The sequence below is a fragment of the Phalacrocorax carbo genome, chromosome 6, assembly GCF_963921805.1.
Source record: "Phalacrocorax carbo chromosome 6, bPhaCar2.1, whole genome shotgun sequence".
In the NCBI taxonomy this organism is placed as follows: Eukaryota; Metazoa; Chordata; class Aves; order Suliformes; family Phalacrocoracidae; genus Phalacrocorax; species Phalacrocorax carbo.
Window position 1 is genome coordinate 26350849 of NC_087518.1, and position 22527 is coordinate 26373375.

Genomic DNA, 22527 nt, shown 5'->3' on the forward strand with positions numbered 1-22527 from the left:
AAAAGTATTCAAAAAGGTTACAAAAGGTGGAAATTTAGATTTCCATCATTTTATTGCCTGGAAGTAGAGTAGGTTTGTCTCATGGAAAACTTCTATTAAAATAATATTCCTAGATAAAGTCTATTATATATTTTCATCATGGTTGTGAGTAAAACAAGCTGTCACATTTTCAAAATAAATGGAAAGTGTTTTCTGACCATATGTAGTTATTTCAGACAGAACTCTGAATCCAGGGTCTCTTGCTTTCCTTAGTAGTGGGAAGACTTGTAAAGTGGCTGATAAGAGCAGAACTGGCAAACTTTGAATCCTGTAATCAATACTTTCTATCCCAATATGGTTCAATCGTGCTGTCAAAGGAATGCAGTAAACTGTAGCCTGGGACCACATGAGAAAAGCATGAGACACAGCTTGTTGGCTGTAGCCAGTCAGGTGGTGTGAGGTGCAACACACAGAGCTGCAAACTGTAGCTCTTCTCCTTCACCGATTCTTTGTCATTCTGTGTACCAGCAGGACTTGTTATAGAGCTTGTGCGAGTGTTGATAGATAAATAAATAAATAAATATGTAATATACAAAATATACATTTAAAAATTCTCAGTATATCTGATATCTCAGATTATAGATTAAATGTGTTCAAGAATCACCTCTGAGGTTTCAGCATAAGCAAGAAAGTTGCTTGAGGTCCCTGCCTTTGGAATTTGCTCCTTCTGGCACTCTGACAGAGAGCACGTTGTTGGACTTCAGAAAATATTGCAAGGCCAATAATTTCCATCAAGATTTGGCTGCATAACTCCAAACAAAGAGTTATTTTCCTAATCATTGATTTGATTTCTGATGGACAGTTAATTGGAATAGCATTGACTATTGCGGGCATTTATAAATTGAAGTATTCTTTTGCGTGATGCACCCAATGCCACAGTAGTGAGTGCATTATAAATAATTTTTAAAAACCCATGCAGATAATAAGGGAATTCAAAACATGGCACATCTATAGCTCTGCTATTGACTGTAAACTATTCATTTAAAAGCAGAAGTAGCAAAACACACAAATTACTCTTTGATATATGTATTACTTTGGTTTCTAAGACCACATTTACATATGCATATAGTTGATTTGGGCTAAATTACTGACTTTGCATTTTATGTGACCTGCAGAAACATACAGTATCCCCCTGCCCCGCATATGAAAGGACTGTATTTCTCAAGGTTAGGAAATAATTTCTCAGATTAGAAAAGAGAAGACTGTTCAAAGATGAAAGGGACAACTTGTTTTAACAGACTGATTTTATTCCTAGGAAAACAACCCAGCTAAAAATTAAGTACACAAGAGGAGGTATCTGTTGAAATACTATAGATCTGTTTAATGATTTTGCCTTAAAGCTGGGAAGATTAATGATTATTTGCAAATAGTATCTTCTGCAGAAATTCAGATTCCCTTTGTCTGTCCTAAACTGGTAGATAATATGACAAGGCAAATTTTAAGGAGGCAGAGTCTGAATAACTCAGAAGAAAACTAACAAATATTGCAAATATTCTGAAGGGATATCTCTGATTTTGGTCAACTGCATTCCGTAATTTAAGGACAGGATAAGGAAAAGAAGATTAACGTTGACTAACATCCTGTTGCCTTTAGCACAGGCTGAATTCTTCAGTAACCTAAACTAAGTAGAAATCTAATAGAAGTCCAGCAGCTAGCCAGAAAATATTATCTTTGTATCCATCCAAAGCTTTTTTGTTTAAGAGGAAAAAAATGTTTTCATGGACATGATGAATGATAGCAAGGACTGAGGAATTTAGGAACTTTCCTAAAATGTACCTTATGTCTAATTTGCATTCTGGACTTACATAGGCACTTTTCTTTGGAAATGAGTAAAATCTTTATTTACATACAACAGATAACCAGTTTCTTTGAATGACACCAGTAACCATGACCATTTCTCCTCCCTTGTCTTCTTTAAAATCCAGGGAAGCATGCCTATCCAAGACCTTATATTTTTTTCCCCAAAATGTGAACTATCAAATCCTCTAAATGACTGTGAATCTATTAATGTTACAATAATATCTATTACTGTTTTAAATTTTGATTTAGGTTGACTTGTATGCTCTGGGCAACTCCAAATTTGACTCTTTGCTCCATTTTAATATATGGCTAATTTACTAGTCCTAAAAGAAACTGTATTTTGGCATAAGGTAATTTACTTTTTTCCCCTCGTCTTTCTTTTTCAGTGCCATTTACAATGGACTTGAGACACGTTGGATGGAAACTTCTCCATTGTATGTGGTTCCGTGGTTGCAACAATTTTGTGCTTAGTTTCAAGTGGCTGTAATATAAATAGAAGCCACACCATTTTTTATGTGGGATGATGTATTTTTGTAACTTAAAGGATGATGATATATTTGAAGAACAAATTAGTCATCCTGCCTCAAGAACTAGTCTGTCTGAGGTATGCCACAAAATTGTTTTCAAATTGTTTACCTGGTGTGGAGCCTACTGGGAGTAAAAATAGATTCTTGATTTAGGCTTGGTAATTCCTGTATTACAGTTTGGCTTATTCTGTTGCTTAACTGATTACCATCATGCTGTGCTGGTACAGAGCAGCAATAGAGTCCTTAATAGTTTACGTCAGAATGTATTGTCATGGTTTATTCCTTTAGTATATTAAAAGAATAAATGAAAGTTGTAGCTGATAATGCTGCTTTTGATCAGACCTGTTGCCTAGCTATGACATAAAAGATGCTATTTAGTATTTATATAGCACTTTTCAAAGAATCATAGAACCATAGAATGGGTTAGAACAGACCTTTTAAAGATCATCTAGTCCAACCCCCATGCCATGGGTAGGGACATCTTTCACTAGATCAGGTTGCTTAAAGCCCCATCCAACCTGACTTTGTACACTTCCAGGGATGGGGCATCCACAGCTTCTCTGGGCAACCTGTTCCAGTGGCTCACCACCCCCATAGTGAAGAATTTCTTCCTTACATCCAATCTAAATCTACCCTCTTTCAGTTTAAAACCATTACCCCTTGTCCTGTCACTATAGGCCTTGGTAAAAAGTCTTGATCTTTCTTATAAGCCCCTTTTAAGTATGAAAGACCACAAAAACGTCTCCCCAGAGCCTTCTCTTCTCCAGGCTGAACAACCCCAGATCTCTCAGCCTTTATTCACAGGAGAGGTGTTCCACCCCTCTGGTCATTTTTGTGGCTCTCCTCTGGACCTGTCCGAATAGGTCCATGTCTTTCTTGTACTGGGGACCCCAGAAATGGATGCAGTACTCTAGATGAGACTTCACCAGAGTGGAGTAGAGGGGGAGAATTGCCTCGACCTGCTGCCCATGCTTCTTTTTATGCAGCCCAGAATACAACTGGCTTTTCGGGCTGCAAATGTACATTGCTGGCTCATACCCAATTTTTCATCCACCGGTATCCCCAAGTCCTCTCTACAGGGCTGCTTCAATCAATTCATCACCCAGTCTGTACTGATACTGGGGGACTGCCGTGACCCAAGCACAGGACCCTGACATCCAGGTCCCTCTGGATGGTATCCCTTCCCTCTAGCGTATTGACTGCACCACCCAGCTCAGCGTCATCTGCAGACTTGCTGAGAGTGCACTCTATCCCACTGTCCATGCCACTGATGAAGATATTAAACAATACTGGTCTCAGTCCCACTTGTTACTGGTTTCCATTTGGACATTTAGCTGTTGACTGTAACTCTGGACACAGCCATCTGGCCAATTCCTTATCCATCTGATAGTCCACCTGTCAAATATGTATCTCTCCAATTTAGAGGCAAAACTTTACTGTTATTAGAGCCTTTTACAAAAATAGCACACTCAGAAATTACTTAAAGGATCAATAAAATAAACTTCATGTTTTGTAAGCCTGGAAATGGAAACACAAAGACAATTTCCAAAGTATGAAAGGTAGCAAGGCCAGGGGCAGAATTCTGCATCCTCACACCTAACTATCAGGCCACGTAAGATAAAATAAGTGACACATGCATTTGCAACCTTTGACACAAGTTCTCTAGTATGCCAAACATATTTCAGGAGTTTCCTAGATTTGAAAGGTATTTTCGTGATTTGCAGCGCATTAAAAAGGTTATAATGTAATTAATTTCTCACAAGAACAACAAGAACTATTGTCTTAGGATTCTTTCTGACATCCTCAGGGCAAAGATTGTCTATGACAGTGCTTTTTATTATTTCCATGATATTTTATAAAGATGTAACTGAAAGGAAACAACACAAAGCCTGGTAACTCACTGAATCAGTGTGTCAGTTTACTGGTAGAACCACACCAGCACTTGGACTACTTGATTATAACTGGAGATAATCTCATTTGAATTTGAAAAACCTACAAAACATGTTGGTAAGTTATTGAATTCTTGTAGTTCAGGGTATAGTTTTCCAGCCAAATATTTTGAGCTTAAAAATACAGAATAAGATTCTCTATTTTAGAAACGAAAGTTTCCTACCTGAGGCTGCTGAGTGGCAGTGGGCCTCTGAGGAGATGGTATAGGAGTTTTGGACAACATTTGGTTCATTTTGCTTACGACTAGATCAGTTATATGTTGCCTGTCTTCATTCTGATGCTCACCAATCAGAGGCATTGCACAGTCCATGACCTGTAAAACAAAACAATACATCAGCTATTGATATGGCACAAAAGTAAACTTATTCCACATCTGTGTAGAATGTCAGGTCATCTGTTTACTTAATTGTTTTTAACAAAAGTCAGACAAGATCTGTAGAAATGGTGTATGTTATATCAGAAAGAAGCCTGAGTGCAGAATATGGGTCAGCAGAGCAAGAAAACAGCAACTTTACAATGTCATCCCTTTATAACCTTCATGCAATATACAGGTTCAGAATGATACTTGGGCATCCACTCTATGGGGAATGTGACTCCTGTGGAAAGCACATAGCAGATATGGAAAATGAGGTTTCTTAGGCTATTCAGTGGACTGGCAAAAAAAAAAAAAAATAATTGTCTGTGCTTCTGTCTAAGCTACATTTCTGAAGATTTTCTCATGTGTTTTTGTGGCTCATACCATGTTCATCAGCTGAATTAGAACATAGAAATGCAACTAAAACTTCAGCTTCCTAACTATTTGTTGGATTTCTGCTAGGGAAGACTGGATCCTTATTGATTAATGACAAATTTTAAATAAGACGTTGTTATTAATATGCTTTTTTGAAAAGTAGTGTGGCAGCAGTGCAGCTGATGCAAAAAAGAAGTAAGAATTTCTACAAAGAAACCAGGATATCAGAGAGGCAAATAAAAATGTGCACATTTCCGTTCTAAATGTGGCAGGTTAATAGTGTTCTGCAATTATTTCATGCAGCTATTCAGATGGATAAAACTAATACTGAATTAATTTAACTTCAGTGGGTTATAATTATTTCTTATTTCTATACAATATTTGTTATTTCTACAGTGTATCTACTTTCGGCACATCTGTGTTCACTTCAGGGGAAGTAAAAGTGTAACGTAATAACCCCAACTATTATTCACAATGGCACTGGACATTCTTATTTCAACAATAAAAGGATTTAGTTAACTTTTGAGAAACTGAAACCCTTTTTCAATATGCATCAAGGCTATTCAGAAAAAGGTGAAGGCATGTCACCTGCAGCCTTGCATTCTGGTGTTTCTCATAGGTATGGATCACAAATGACTGAGGCCTACAATACAAACAATAGTATTAATAATTAATAAGAGGCTGTCAGGGATAAAGCAGTAAGATTATATTAGCAGTAATATACTGTATGGATCTCACTATATCTGACCCAGTCAGAGTCTTTGTACAAACTGAGTTGTGTCTAACTATCAGTCTGTGAAAAGCTGTCCAGCTACCAAATCTCACACAAGATTTCTCACTAGTGCAGGCAAATCATGCACTAGACACAATAATAAGTTGTGCTGGTAAGGGAGAAGGTGGTGGTGGGTAAAGAAGGATAGAATCATTAGTAAGGGATCCTCATGGGTATTGCACAACTGCAGAAGGATCAGTGAGTTTTATGGGGGTGTTTTAGTACTTCCAGAAGTGCGGCTTCCTGCATCTCTTTGGCTTTTGACGTTCCTTCTCTATTGCAGGTAAATGGAACAAGACCAGAAAGGTTCAACAGAGTCAAAAGAGTGCCAGAGGACTCTTGCTGCCACAGGCAATTTTAAGTGCTATTGGTCAGAGAAAAACCTTAACCTTCTCTCACTCCCATCCAATCTCTAGCAAAAGGACTAGAAAGAGAGCTCTGCTATTGGGAGGCAGGGCTATTTTGGCTAGAGAGGTTGATTGACATCTCTTCAGGTGGGCATTCTTCTGTAGGTTGTTGCCTTGAGCTATTTTTGTCAGTTACCTGGCTTGTGGTACTTGAAAGAAAGATATTGAAATTTTGAGATAAGACCTGATTCTACAAATATTTACAAGATGGAAGAATTTTGTTATCTGTAGGGGTGACACAGGGATCAGACCAATGAGCATACAGCTAGTGCATCTGCAATGTATGGGTCCCTCCTGAGGTGGAAGGGATATAGTGGGGAAAACAAAACCTCTTAATCCATCAACCTACCATGAACACTTTATCTCCTTTATAGACAAAGAGCACAGTTTCACCTTTCTTCTTTTAGATACTCAAGTCCTTCTAGGAATTAGACACACAGATTGGGTATTTAAAGGGACATTTGGATTTAAAAGAACATGCATGTTCATTCTAACACTGGAATGTAATCTTTCATCTTGCACAGTAGTTGGGAATGAGCTGCATTGTAAATAATATTACCTAAGCTTGAGGATTTTCAAAATATGATAAGTGCTATAGAAATTCTTACTGAGGCTGAGAAAGACTACTTTTTTCTAATAATGAGGTTATTTTAAAGCCCAAAAGCATTTACATTATTCTTCTGTTTGTTCATTTACAAGAGACACTGGCATTGTGTGTTGGCAACCAAAACATTGGCAACACCTGTTCTGGGATCTTCTAGGATGTCTCCTTTAAGCTTTGTCACAGCTAAAACGTTTTAAAATAACCCCAAAGTAAACCATGAAATAATAATTGAAGTCCAGAGCAAATGTTTCCTAAGAAATGAATGAATGTTTTTCCACTCCTGGACCACATCAACGGTATTGCAGAAATGCTTAATAATTATGCAGAAAGCTTCTATAAAATTTACCATATTTTTATATACATATTTTTAAGTGGAACATAAACGATGTTTTTAAATAACTGAGAGAAAGGTATTGAACTAATATAAGTTGTTATTTCTGAATGGGTAAAATGTAGTCTTGCTGGTTGTGTGGCTCTTGAAATACAAAATTCTTGTGGATTTACTTTAGTATTAATGTCCGCTGAGTTATTGCTATTTATTAAAATTGTTGTAATGCTTAAAGATTCTATTCATTTTATCATGAGCTTTTTCTTGCAAGAGTAATATGCATAATGCCTGAGGGTGGAGGCAACCATATGTACCGTATACTTTGGCCAGGACTTTAAAGTGTTAATAATGACTGAATGTTAGAATATCTTGATGTCAGTGTGAAGGACACTGGATGCTTGGCTGTCTGCTGCAAAAATCTGATTTTCAGAAAGGGAGTTGTGTATGCAGTCTAGAAATTTGCCCCCACCTTGAAGGCTGGCATTAATAACGGTTATTTTTTTTAAATATTGCCCTTCTCACTATCAGGTGTATATTAACCCCCCTCACACACAGCAACAGAAGCAACAGTTCTGTTTCACAAGTGTGCAAGAAAACCTCACTTTGTTTACAATCCACTTACATTAAAAAAATTTTGGAATGACTGTGAGACAAGTTGCGTAAAATAAGGTCCTGCCAAAGGATTAGACAGGATTAAGATCTGGAGGACTGGGTTCTGGCTGAATTTCTATTTTTAAATCCTTCTAGAACTGCAAGTTTACATATAAACTTTCTTTAGGAGATATTGCCATGTTGTTTACCAGAACACGTGGGAAAAATGTAGTTCTATGGCTAAGGATAGAAAAAGAAGCTTTGAGGTGTTGCTCAGAACTTCATGTCCAATTCAGTAGCGGAGATCTTGCATTTTGCAAAAACAGTATTTTCAAGCATAGCTGCCCTATTTACATACTGAGGCAGATTCAAACACATATGACATTAAAAACCATAGCCATTTGCCCTTTACAATCTTTTGTCACTTGGACAGGTTTTGATGTTGTTAAAAACCCCTTTGCTTGTTGCCATGCTTGAACAAATACTGTTGGCCAAAGATATGCTGGACTTAACACTGAAGAAGTACTGAGTCAGATGCCAAGTCTGGAATGATGACAAGTTATACTGCTCTGGTGCTTTCCTTAAGTACAAAGATAGTAGCCAAAGTGGTAAAAAGAGAAAGTAAGGCATCAGACTGTCAAGAAAACTACTGCTCCCAACGTGAAATTTCACTAAATAGCTGAGTGAGTAAAAGATTACCAAAACTTAAAAGCAGTTCAGTTGCAGAACACTGTTCAGTTTTGTAACTGGTTGGACTTGAAAGGCAATGTGGGTGTGTAGAAGCCATAGGTGGCAGGAGGCTGAAGGGACTCTTATCACTTGCATTGCTGAGAGTGAATGGCTACAGCATCCAGAGCACAATATTTACACCACCCTGGCTGTTAAGACAAGGTTTAGCTTCCCTCTCATATGTTACTGCTGCTGCGACTCTCAAGGCTAGATGTTAACTACAGAAGAAGAGAGCACTTCTGCTATTACTTGGCAAAGAAGCTAAGATCAAAGTGAATACTTTACAGGGTGGGGTTTTTCTGGTATATTTTTTTTTTCTTTAAGAAAATGTGGTCAATTTTCTTTCCTAGTAAAATAATTAATCATAGTTATCAGAAATCAGTAATGTTTTCTGTAAATGTATCTTAAGAATTAAAAAGATTTTGGGTAACTTTAACAGTTTTTAAAAACTGTGAATGACTAACAGAAATTCCATGCTGGAATTTCCTCCACTTTAGAGGACTTGACAAAGTTTAAACATACACAAAGCATCCTGTTCATAAATAGTCTATTTACAGCCTGTGCTAGTTTTAAAATATCATTTAAACATAGCCAGGTGGTTTTTTTTCAGTACCTAGTCCAGCTATTTAAAATATTGGAGTTTCCCACTAAGAGTATTTCATTGAAAAAAAGACATCTGTAATTTATAAAGTCAAATATGTTACTTTTTCAGATGCCAGTAAAAACGTAGGTCACTATGAATTATGGTCACCTAATTCCTATCACTTCTATCTTTAATAGATTTCATTAACCAATTCTATAGGATGAATTTCTCCTATCACCCAGAAACCATATTCTGAAATGCACTTAACACATCTTTATATTAAAAGATAAGGTACTGAGTGTATATATTAGCAGTCATAACATAATCTACAGTAGCATGTATAAGTCAACAAAACACTGACTGTTCAGTGATAAGACCTTTCAGTGAATGTTTTAGACTGTGCCCTCTGCTGCAAGTGTGGATAAGGCAAGTATTTGAAATTTGGGCTGCAAGACTGATACTGGCAAGAAAGAGAAGAGAAATGCTGTTTAACTCTGATGAATATAAAAGGAAATGTGATGGGATTAATAAAGGAGCCAGCGCAACTATAAGATATCAGTAATTGCAAAGGGATCATCATGTTTGAAGGAGAAACTACTCTGACTGCCGTTGTCCAGACATAGTTCTCCATTACATAACCTGTTTACCACCAAAGGATTAAGAAATATCTCTTGCTTAGTGCTTTATGAAGACCCAGCTCAAACGGCGCTGGGAAAGGCAAAGTTGTGGAGGTTAAAGGAAGGGCAAAGGTAAAGAACTCTGTTGATACAGTGGAAGAAAAAGGTGTTTGTAAGCATGCTGAAATACATGAGGAATATGAAGGGGCAGATAGAGGGCTTGCAAGTCAGAAGTCCCCAAGGAGTGGGACAGAATAATCATATATGGATGGATTTCATATGGAAAAAGACCTATGAATTACAGGAGAAGATGTGATAATTGGCAAATGCAGAGGGAGGAGGAATTAATTTCATTGTGAATCAGGGTAATTTTGAAGGTCCATGCTTGAGAGTGTGAGGACTGAGAAATAATATTTACTTTGGTCTGTGAATAAAAGAAGCTGGATTGTGTTGTTTCTATGTTATGAATGTGTTATTCTTCTATGTTGCTTTTGTGGGACATGGATGTCTCCCATTGTGGTGAAAATTTTGACTGGAAAGGCAGAGGCTGATACAGATTTTAATTTAAGACTTCTAAGTATGGGGGAAGTAATTGACATTAAGGAAAACTAATAGTTTGAGGAGGTCATTTAAGACTGAACGGGACGTAAGAAAAGATGGTGTGATTTATGAGAAATAAGGAAGTGACTGGATATGAAGTAATCACGGGGCTTTCCCTGAGGTTTCTATAGCAGATGCAGGAATAATTTGTAATTGGAAGTGTAACCACACCTGAGAAGTCGGTAGGGGATAGTGCAGCAGAAAATCAGTGGTGACTGCTAGGAAATTTTTACAGTCCCTCCTATAGTGGGTGAATAACATCTGCAGAAAAAGTAAGAACAGCTGGGGAAGTGAATCAAGCATTCCTAGATGAAGGATCTGGTGCCTACAGAAAAAATTTATATGGTCTTGTTTTAATCTGGAATGATTAAGGTGTCCAAACAAAATCGCTGGATGAAGCTGAATTTGTATGTTGCAAGCTCATGCAAATGTAGTAGAGTAAAAGAAGTGTAAAAATATATGGAAAATTCAGTTCATATATCTGAGAAAAATTCAAGCACTTTGAAGAGAATATGTGAAAGAGATTGCTTTAATCTATAACATAACAATTAATTTAACATCACAATGACTTTCACCTGTATTTACCCCCTATTAATAAAGTATGGTTCATTATAAACAAACAGAAACATTAAGATGGTCACATAAAAGAAGTGCTATTGTTGCTAATTTAACATTTTAAAAGTTACAGGTATTTTGACAATAGATACAGTAATAATAAATATTATGTGAAAAAAATAGTAGTGAATAATTATTCTTAGGATGGAAACCAAAATATTATTCACACAGGTCAATAATTATTGCTCCATTCAAATGAAAACTCATGTCTAGCAAAACAAATTTGCCCCCTTCATTAACTTCATTTACTTCTCTGTCTAAAAGAACAGATGATGTCATTATTTCTGGAATGGTGTCTGAAAAATTTCAGTGGATTAAATCTGTTACTTCCAAAATATAAAAAAAGGCCCAGAAGAGTTCATTGAATAAGCTGAACTTTTTCTATCACATGAAGCCCACATATAAAGGAATACATTAATGAATTGAGCACTAATGCATCAGAAACTTGGAAAAATTGTAATTAGAAAGTTTTTTTCTTAGAATTGTATCTTCTTAGACATTTCTTATTAAGTTATATTAAGTTCTATTAGGAATAATGAAGTTATATTAAGTCCTATTAGGAAATGTAGGAATGCTCCTTGTTTTGGAAATAGAAATCTTCACAGACAGATGCGGTTTTAATTAGAACTAAGTTATATTGCCAAAAGAGTAATTTTAGACTCCTAAATTTTCAAAATTTCTTATAGTACCAGATCATAAATTATGAGAGACTTCTGACTTTATCAGCTATTACAGCTGGATTTAGTTCCCTTAATAACCTGAATAGAGGATATTCTTTAGTGGCTGGAAAGCCACTTAAGTATGTAAAAAAATCATGGCCATTATTATTTGCCACTCCTGCACATATTTATATGCCAAATTACCTGATTTAGAGATAAAGTTATGTTTCTAGAGAGTTTTTAAAGAATCTATTTATTATAGAAGACTTGTATCTGCAATATTGGCAAACATGGTAAGAAACAAAACTCCTCCCTCTCTTTTTTCTTTTAAGATAGGTATAAGGAACTTTGAAGTTAGCATTTGCTTGAGCAGAAAGTTGGATTACGTGACCTCCAGAGGTCCCTGCCAATCTAAATACGCCTGTGATTTGCGAGGCACTACTGACAAGGACATTACCAAGTATTTCTAACAGAATATCTTTTCATGTCTTTGTCCAGCCTTTGGTGCTGAATTTTGGAACCATATATGATTAAGATAGAAGAATAAGTAAGCTTAGCTTCTGAGCGCTTGGAAGTACAGTATCAGAGGCTTTTATTCATTAAATGTGTGCCATAGTCAGAAACATAGCTCTGTCTGAATTGTGAATTGAATAGTATAGCTAGCATTTCATAGAAAGCATGACTTTAAGTGAAATGGTGCACAAATACTGCATAAGGTACAGGTTTCTTCTGCCATTGCTCCCTTCTGATGTATTTCTTCATGTACCTTACCCAATATTACTCAGGACACTGAATACGGGAACACAAAACTCTGTAAAAGAAAGCATAATTGGTGCTGGTGCTGCATCACTACATCTTATACAGTATATATATACTCTGGAGTTGGTGGTATATTTCCTAGTAGTTTGATAGGCTGCAGCACCTTCAGAAATGATGCCTATTACACCAAGTCTTAAAAAAAAATATTAGATTCTGTTTCTTAATTTCTTATATTGGCTGAAAATATTCTTTATGAAATCCAAATGGTTTGCATCTTTCTAGGTTATAAAGCACTTGGAAGCTCATTTTAATACAGCTTAGGGTAAAAATAAGCAAGTAGAAATAAGACACCTGCAGCAGCCACCCACCCATTCAGTTTTGAGCACAATTTGGGAGACTGGCTGTGAGGCCACTTTAAAGGATTCCATTACATTTGTTCTCTTTTACTGCATTCATCGTCATGATACGAGATTTTGTTTAGTTTCCCAGAGGTTTGGTTTTCCAAGAATGAATCATGAAAGATAATATTCAGTGTAGTCAGAAACATGAACAATGCTCAAGTATCTGTTCCTTCTAGTATTAAAACTACAGGAGTATTCAATTAAAAGGGGAAAGATTAAAAGTCCTTCTATTTAAGAAGTTAAGAGTTTAATGGACTTAATTTGATGTCTTATTAGCAAGAACTGGCGAGACAGTTAAGCTGTATTGCAATGATGTGTTAACAAAACTGTTGTTTCCACTGCTTGGCTCTGGCGTAACGATGCTTGGCAGCTGAGTATTCCAACTGAGGTGAAAAGAATAGACCCTAAACGAAGAGCTGAGATTTTTACACAGAATAATAACTTGGCCTTCCTCCTGATTAACCTGACAGCCCTTCCTTTTAGCTAAGTGATTCTTTAATTAGTTCATTGCTCCTTAGTAGGAGTTTGGGGATAGTTCTTTGGAGTATAGCAGTAAAAGACAAGAACTACAAGATTCTTATAGAGAAAGTAATTTCTTCCAGGGAACAACTTTTAGAAAACCATGTTCTTTTAAAAGTCCAAGTTACCTCTTACAGCCCCCATCCAAGAAAACTGTAGAGAGCTTGTAGCTTCACAGAAAAGCAGACAGAGGTTGTACTGTGCTTGATATTGTGCTTGCAAAAACATTATGACTTCAATATTTTGTCCTTCCTGTCTTCAGAAAAATTGGTCTGGGTTTTTTTTTTCCTGGGGATGCATAATGTATCCCTCAACTGAATAGCAAGAAGGCACAAAAGGATGTCCTTCAAAATTCTCCTGGGAGTAGCATTTATAGCAGTGTGGAAAGATGAATGGTACACTAAAAATGTATCCTTTTTAGCATGTTTGGGAAATGACAGTAATATTGGCTTCAGCTTGTGCAAATGACTAGAAATCTCTAGGGTGGCTATAGAAATAGGAAGATACTGATGCACAAACCAGCACTGGGTAGCCAAAGCAAATCTATAAAATGGACCCAAATCTAGCACGCAAAGCTAAAAAATGAGAAAAGCTGTACTTACACTGCAATTTCTTGGGTTTTTACTACATTGAGACCTACTTGGTCAGAGGACCATGCGCATTGCATGAGGGAGCCATCTACATGAAGCTAACAGTAATAAAGATCTGTATAGTTATTTCATAACAAGGTTTATGTATGCAGAAGTTAAGTGTCTAGAACTATACTTCAGTGTCACTAAACATCCTTAATGTTTTTTCCTTTCATGTTAGTTCACTAATCCTTCCATATTTTTCCTGAACAGTCATTACTCTACTCATACAGCAAACACACTTTGCATAACTTGAATGGTCATGAGGCTTTAAAATAAGTTATTTAAAAATTCTCATCCTTTTAACCAAATATATGTAGAAGAGAAACTACTAGAGAAACTAAACCAGAAAAAAAAAACCTGTTTACCCTTCTTGAAGAAGTGGGGCATGAAGACTGGATCTAACATTAAGAACCAACACATTCTTACCTGCAATGTAAGTGTACCGTACTAGATCATAGATAAAGAATCACTTTATAGTGGTCTTTTTTAAGAAGTACAGCTAGAACATTAGATTCATGAGACACAGTGTTGTACTGATTCTCTAATATCAGCCACTGGTACAATTTGTTGCTCCGTGGTTTTGGGGAACAAAAGAAAGCAGAATGTCAAACCAAGAAATGACAAAATGACCATCGCAAAGCAGTTGAAAGGCTACGACACTAAAATAATAAAATTATTGGTATCGGCTAAAAAAGGAAAGGAAAGGAAAATATGAAATTAATTAATAACCTTCCAGAATTAGTAATATAAAAAGTAATTTATATGTCAGACTTTCTAACATTAGTTTAGAACAGATTTTTGTAACAAGATGAGTTGTTACATGTAATACTTAAACACTGTGGGTATTGTAAAACTTGTCTTGGATTATGCATGTCCTAAAGCTCTTGTTGAACACCTTTGTCAAAACACATACTATGTACTAAGTACTTATTCCTGTAAAATGTTGCTCACCCAACCTTACTATAGAAAGTCCCTCTGAAGTTAATTTCTGTCTAGAACGCTGAGTATATGAAGGATACTTTAGTAGAATTCTACCCTAATTCACTTTCACTTGGAAGCTGGCTAAAATATATGTATACTTTCCTATTGGTGGTTACACTGGTTGAATGTTAAACCAAAAAATCAGGAAGAACATATCTGCATATGTTATTTCATACATTAGGAAGTTTTAATGTTTGTCAGATCGTATCAGCAAAATTAAAGTGTCAGTAATACAGAAGCATTTAGTTTTGTAGTAGACGTACCAGTTACCATGAAAACATGAGAGCATACGTTTCAGTAAGGGACTGCAATTGGAGTGTAAATGCAGTATTTATAGACTGATTGTCTTGCTCGCTACTGGTTCTTGATTGCAACATGTACGTGCTAGCTTTAGTAACACATTTATCTTCCCGCACTGAAAGTACACAAAAGGCAGAGATTTTTCCTTTGCTGGTGCAGACAGTCTTCTACTCTTCATTGTATCATAGAATTATAGTGCAATAACTGTTAAAATTATGGTGTAATAACTGTTGATGTAAGCTGGCTTTTTAGTAGCAAATAATCCTAGGTTTTACAGTTTTACAGATGTTCTGTTGGATGTGAACTTTGCAAACAATTCTACTTTTCAATGTCTTACCCAGATTCTAAATATTCTTGCTAATGAGCATTACCATCTTCCAAACAATTCAGCTGGTTCTGTAGAATAGCAGGAATTATCACGCTTCTATCCACTCTTTCTTTTATTTGCAACATCTATTATGTACACTAAAAATACTCTATAAACCCGGTTCCTGATGTATCCCGCAGTTCTCAGAATTCTTTTTGCTTGAATGTATGACTGTATCTGGCATGGAAAATCAGGGCATTTGTTCAGAATCAGGAAGTGGGGTACTCTGCTGGTCTATTCTATAATTTGTGCTGGCTGTTACATTTTCAAAAAACTGACCCACTTCTCCTCCTACCCAACAGACTTCCCAGGCCTGATGCAGGCATTAGTTTGTGTACCTGACTCCAGCAGAAGCTGATGACGTTTGCTGGCTTTGTTCAAAAATTTGAAAAATTGTGCAATATCAAAAATGTGGAAACAGTTGAGTTGAGTGAATGAAAGCGACATGCATGTCATCGCACAGGAACTTGCTAACTGAGGAATGCCACAGAAGTGTCAACTGTTAAAATAAAGGAGACATCCTTTCCTTTCACTGGAAGCAGAAAAGGTCTAACTATATTTGTACAGAAACAGAAGGATGAAAAGAAAGTAGGGAATAAAAGAGATCGGTAGGAGGGACTCAGTAGTGTGGGTTGATGCCAATCATTTCTCAGGCTAGCTTTAGCTACAGTGTATAAGAAACATTATTTTAATGTCTGAAACCTCTAGTTCTTGCAAGAATATAATCGCTAAATGCAATCCTACTCTAGTTTTGTGTATTTTTGCATGCAATCTTTCAGTTTTAAACTACTATTTTATGAAGTAAAATAACTAAGATCTTATGTTTTAAAATAATCTATATTTCTTTATTTTGTAGTTTAAAATGTGGGGTCAAAATTTACTGGATTAAAGCCAGCCGAATCAACATGAACTATCTTAAATGTAATGAATTTACATAAATGGGTGTGTGTGGAAAATACTGAGACCCATCCTCTGAGACATTTAGGGGCTATGGGAATTGCAGAGTTTCCTACAAAGCTTTAAAAGGCATATGGGAGGCTACCAAAGCCCAACTGCTGGAGAGGAGCTTACTTGTGAGCAGAAGTCCATATCTTCCCTGTAAGCAGAAATGTCCAAGATGGCTACAGCCAAACCGTGAAGCAGCACACATGACAATTCTTACATTCAGGAATTTCCACTACATTGTATCACCAGAAGTCAGAGTCGTCTGTTTTCAGAAAGAGGAAAACACTTTTTTTTCACTCTTTCAAATCTCAGCCAGGTTTCACTGGGTGAAGCACTGAACATTTAAAAGAAACTCTGGGGTGCTGTGGAGGGGAAAGACTGCGCTATATGAAGGAGCAACAGAGGAGGTTTAGTATGGAATCCTAAATTTTATGCTACAGTGGGTTTTGATACAATAAGACACAATAAGTTCTGATTTGTCCAGGCAGACTAAGGAAACAGCATCTCAGGAGGTAGTGATTAATTCTGTTTTTTTGCTGAAAGTTTAATGATGCAAGCTGCTCAGTCCTCTAAAGTGCTATTGATTGATTTGGGAATTATTAGCAATTGCAACAGTGATCAATACATTTGTGAAAAGTGAACAGAAGAAAATACATTCAGCTGTTCAACAACATGACAAAACAAAGATTTTTTTTTACTTCTACAAAGCTTTTCTGTTATAAATGGATACAAGTAAGAAGAGAGGGTCAATCCATAATGTCCAGATTACTCTCACGGTTTAGAAAAAACACTCTTACTTTTCCTTCAGCAAATATCAACCTCTTTTAGAGTGGGGAGATTCTGAAGCTCCTTGCCTATCTCCTGAATTAAATTCTAAGAACAGGGAAAATGCTGAAGAAATTCTGAATTGTGTGATGGGCAAGTGATAATATCTTGTTTTATGGCTAGACAAATTTATATTTATCCATCACAAATTTAAGGTAAATGAGAAACGTAAACTTTTCAAAATTATTCACAGCAGAAACTTCTGATTCATGAGGAATCAGATCTTAAAGGTAACATTTAGGCTAGAAAAAAGTAAAGTTGTTTCCACTTCATTCTTAATTTCCCTTTCCATTTAAAGGTATAATTTTGCTGGGGTTCCCTTGGGATAGTGCTATCTATAAACCTTCCAGGAAAAACTGGTAAGCCTGCTCAGGAAAGAAATCATAAGGGTTGGGAAAATGTGACATCCACATTTGGTTTTGTTTTTTAGTTTGTGTACATTTCCTCAAACACTAAAAGACATTACCATATATATGGTTACATTTTCCAGCAAGTGTTGCCACTAACTTGGACATGTGGCTTTGTACTATGATTTAAACGTTGCTCAAAAACACACAGCCTTTCCTGAAACACAAATAAGCCAATGCCCAGCTATCACAAATATTCTTTACTTGGGAATCTGTAATATAAAAAAACATATACTGAAAAAAGTAGAATCGCTTACCTCAAAAATATAATCTTTTCCATCCTTTCCATGTACAGCTTTAACAGCACAGATGTCCAAACCACCAAATATTTCAGAACAGGTGTCAACCCAAAGCTTGTACCTGTTTCACAAAAACAATTTTTTCTGTGAGTATCTCCTCAGGCTCTTGTTCTTCTATAGGCTTAACCTAATAATGTATTTTATATAATGTTTGCTCTCAATTCAAACTTTTTACTATATTGTTAGTTTTACTGAATTCGTATTCCCAGAATAGTAGCTTAGAGATACTGGCTTGATTACTCTACTTTTCCCAGTAGAATCCAGAAAAGTTGTGGCTCTGTATCCTGACCTAGTATTATGCTGGATTCTGTCCCAGTTTATATTGGTCCAAACATATGTCTGCTCTAAACTGTGAGTAACCTGAAGATCAGACATGCTGAAACACAAATAGCATTTAGCTATATCCCATCCCGCATTTCCAGTGCCCTTATGCTAGTACAGCTTGCTAGTTGTGGCTGTACTTTATGTGAGAACTCCACAGGAGGATTTATCATCTGACTGTTTTTTCTGGCTTCGGTGATGCCAAGAGGTTTTAGAAAGTAGGGAATAGTGCTTCTGATTTCCTCTGAAATTCAAACTTGTGCATCTTTGCACAGATTCAAGTGTGACAATCCTCTTGCTTATTATGCTTGGTAGTGTACTTAATTATGGATGGGTTGTATTCTTTTATGAGCAAAACTAGAATGGGAGTCTCCCATTCTTAAATTACAGACCCAACTGTATTCCAAAGTAGCAATGATAGCTTTATATGTACCTCATTGAACAAGGCAAAAGAAAAATCAAGACAAAACAACCCTTAAAATGATGCAAGAGAAACAACTGTACGACACTACATAAAAGTTACGTAGCATGCAGACAAGTATAATATTCTTTGTGTAGGGTTACAGCAACTATAGTCAAATTCGGCAGCAGTTTAAAGAGTTCTGAGAAATTCTACAACTCCTAAAAAAGGCTAGTGTTTCATACAGTATTGAACATAAGAACTCTGCAATTTCATTTCTAACCCAAAATAAGAAATATGGACTGAGGAAAGGACCGTTTACCCATTCTACATGCAGTAATATGATTTATTTTTCTTGCGTGAAGAGCTTTATCCATCCTATGAATAGTGAGATTATCTGACTAAAAAGGAATGAGGTGGGACTTATTAGAGAAGCAGTGAGGCAATTCCTGTGATCAAGTACAGAACCGTTAGTGACATAACAGGGAGCCATAATACTTTGCTGAGGGTGTTTGGAGGTGATGTAAGCTGTATGTGTTTGCTCAATGGCAAGGAGTGACTCACAGGACACTAAATAGCATTGAAAACTTTCATTAATAGCATAGCTGTGCATGGGCACCAGTATGTAAGGTTATGATCTTGAAAGGTTATATAGCCAGATATCACAGTTCCACCAACTGAAGGACAAGGTTTGCTTAACGCCCCCGCCCCAGTTTTAAAGCACCTATTTACCCTAAACTTGTTTTTTCTTTCATTGGCTAGTATTTGAGCATAAATGAGACCTATTTCCTTTTACAAATCCTCTCCTGCTCTCTCCTGATCCAGCCTTTGAGCCATGACGACAGATTTGCCACATCATAGTATTTTCCATTGCAAAAATTTGATGTAATAAACATAGCATGACTTCACTGTAGGATCAAAGGAAACTCATTGCTGGGCTGAGTCTCATTCACGTATAAATATCTTCAGTAATAGCATCCTTTCCAAGTAAACTTATTAGTTCACATTCTTGATATTTTCTTATATGGTCTGTTCCAGAGGAAAAGTCTTTCTTCTAAGCAGAATAGAAAGAAATTGATACAACTGTTTGAAAAAATCCTGATGGTAATATTTTAGCAATGAAAATAATTTTTTTTCCTGTGAGAAACACGTTTTTTGTCCAAAATGAGAGGCTTTTTGGATGTCTGACAATTTCAACATCTGCAGATGCACTGACTGACTGGACTGCTTGTATACACTTGCTTATAAGTAATTTTTTTTTTCGGTGTAAAATACCAACATGTATCTTAGAAAGTCATGAGGACTGCAAAACTTGTCTTTAACAGTTAATATCTGGACTTTATATGAAAAAAAAGAAGATATTTTCTTTAAAATAGCAAAACATCAATCAGATGTATGAAAGCATTTTTAATAGTCTATATTCTGCCAACAAACACAGAGCTGGAAAAATAAAGTTACATTTGGAAAGAGAGGTCTTGGATGGACTAGCCTGTAGTGTTTTAAACCCAAGGCTTGCCCAGCAGGTTTGACAGGAGGTCACAGTTCTCATTTTCGCAGAGGCAATATAGTGTGCAGCAGCCTCAGAACTGACCGGTAATAAAGTATTGTTCCTCACGTGTCTGACATGAAACATCTGGCATGCCAAATGAGGTGTGCACAATTAGCAACGGTCTCTATTATTCTGGTCCTATCTGGGGAGCAGCGCCTCTGAAATAGAGGGGTCAATAAAAATGTGTAACATTGAAATGTGCTTGGTATGCTGTTAAACTACTACAACTCTTCAGAAAACTTCAATTTTCCCTTCTCTTCCTTGCTCTGCTTTGTGGACTTCAGTGAGTAATCAAACAAAAAGTGGGGCTATGTGATGCGTACCTCTTTCTGTTATGAGAAAATATCTATCTTTTCTACGCCTTTGTCTTCACCAGCTTAAAAGAAGTTTTTTTTTTTCTTGGCTAGCATTTTTTTAATTGGAAAATACCTCTTATGCTCTAATTATCTTACATTCAAAAATGGAAGCAGAAGCAAAGCACATACAGCATTTATAGTCAGGTAGGTAGGCAAGGTTAGTATTTCATACTCATTAGCCATACTTGATATTGTTTAGTTTTCCTTACAGCAAAACTAAAGTGCCTGTGTTTTTACAGAGGAATAGCCCATGGACTGTAATTATATGCACTAAAGCACACTCTCTTCCCTCTCAGTGAAGGCATAACCTCACTTTCTAAAGGAAGGTGGGAGGGGAATGAGAAAGAGAAAATAATGTGGCTCCACTCCATCCCCAGAGGGGAGATCAGTGAGGGCACAGTCTAGACAGGGGTTGGGCAGCAAGGAGTTGTAATTCCCGTCTTATTTGTTTTCACCTTTGTCAGGGCAGTTCCTGTGTCTCCCTCAGCTCACAAGAGAGACCAAGTTGTAGGTTCCAGACTTAAAAAAAAAACCACAACACAACAAACACACCAGAAAAAAACTACTGTTGAACTTTAAAACAGCTTTTAAATTACATTTTTATTGTACAGTTTCTTCAGCTTCCACTGGTAGCAACCTTTGGAGAAGCTAAAAAAAAAAGAAAATTCATAGCCATCAAAAAGCCTCATAGATTTATTTCGCAGGGAAAAGAGGCCTATATGTTGTGGAGGAACTTGGAGCAAGTGAGTGGTATTGAGATAAGGGCTCTGTCATTAGAAGACCTGAGCTTCAGAATGGTACTGCAAGGAGAACGTTTTTGACTGAATTGCAAAATGTATCCAGCTTAAGGACGGGAGAGAATAAGAAAAGGACAGTAAACCAAAGTACAGAGCTGGAATGATGACACAAGGGAAATAAGCTTCAGTATATCCCAGAATCTGGGTAAAAAGCCTCTCAGTGCAATTTAGTGGAAATTTCAAAAATGAAAAATAAGCAATTTAGCAGGATCAAAAGTAGAAAAGAGAAATATTGTTTAAATAGGCAAAATTAAGACCAGATTGCTTGGTTATAACCAATGATGTAGAAGGAGACAAGTTTAAAACACTGTGGCATGGGGTAAGACTGTTAGGTAAAAGAGGACAAATGAACCAGAGGAAAAGACTGACTGGTTGAATCTGAAAAAATGAATTTTATAAAGGGAATACCAGCAGTTTTCTAGGTGCAGATATGGATGTAGTAACCCAAGGGTGATGCATGTAAGCTCCCAAGGCTAGTACTTAGTTTGGGTAGTTAAGTCTGAGACAAGTCACATGGAAACTCTTGGCTCAGGTTCTTTCATCTAATTCAAAGATCTTTTTCCAAAATGAATGGGAGACATGTATTTACTGTGAGTTTTTAAAAATTAATTTAAAATAAAATTCCATTAATTTTTTTTAATTACCTTTTACATGAGACTCGACTTACTTATCTGACATAGCAATTTGTTCCAACATTGCAGAGCCCGTGTTTGTCTTCCAGTTTCCAGATATGGAAGTTCTCCTGAAAGGGGGAAAATATTACAAAGACAGCCAGCAGTTTTATATTTTCACTACCACTTAAATGACTCCAATTTTCACATGAATACTATAGCAGTATTTATACCTTTTTCATATCCAGCAGCTTATAACAGAACATCTAAAATGCAAATAATTGTAACAGGCATTGCAATTGTCAGTAATACTTCACTGTAGGTATGTTATGAAGGTACGACAGTGCTGTGAATTTTCTGTTCTCATTCATTCATTTAAGACTTTTTTATAGAAGAACTGCTCTGATTAAGTGAAAATGCTAGCAATAAGCTGTTATCAGTTATAAATGGATTGAATAGCCTGTAACATGTTATTACTGCAAATGTCAAGAAACTGAAGCTTCAACT

The 22527-nt window shown here is 36.4% G+C and overlaps 1 protein-coding gene across 1 annotated transcript in view; it reads right to left on the bottom strand.

The window, feature by feature from the left end:
• SYN2 (synapsin II) overlaps positions 1 to 22527 on the bottom strand; it is a 204067-nt gene that overhangs the window by 19102 nt on the left and 162438 nt on the right. Inside the window, 3 exon segments of the mRNA XM_064454350.1 lie at positions 4480 to 4629; positions 17945 to 18047; positions 22077 to 22151. Coding sequence (XP_064310420.1) covers positions 4480 to 4629; positions 17945 to 18047; positions 22077 to 22151 — 328 coding nt within the window.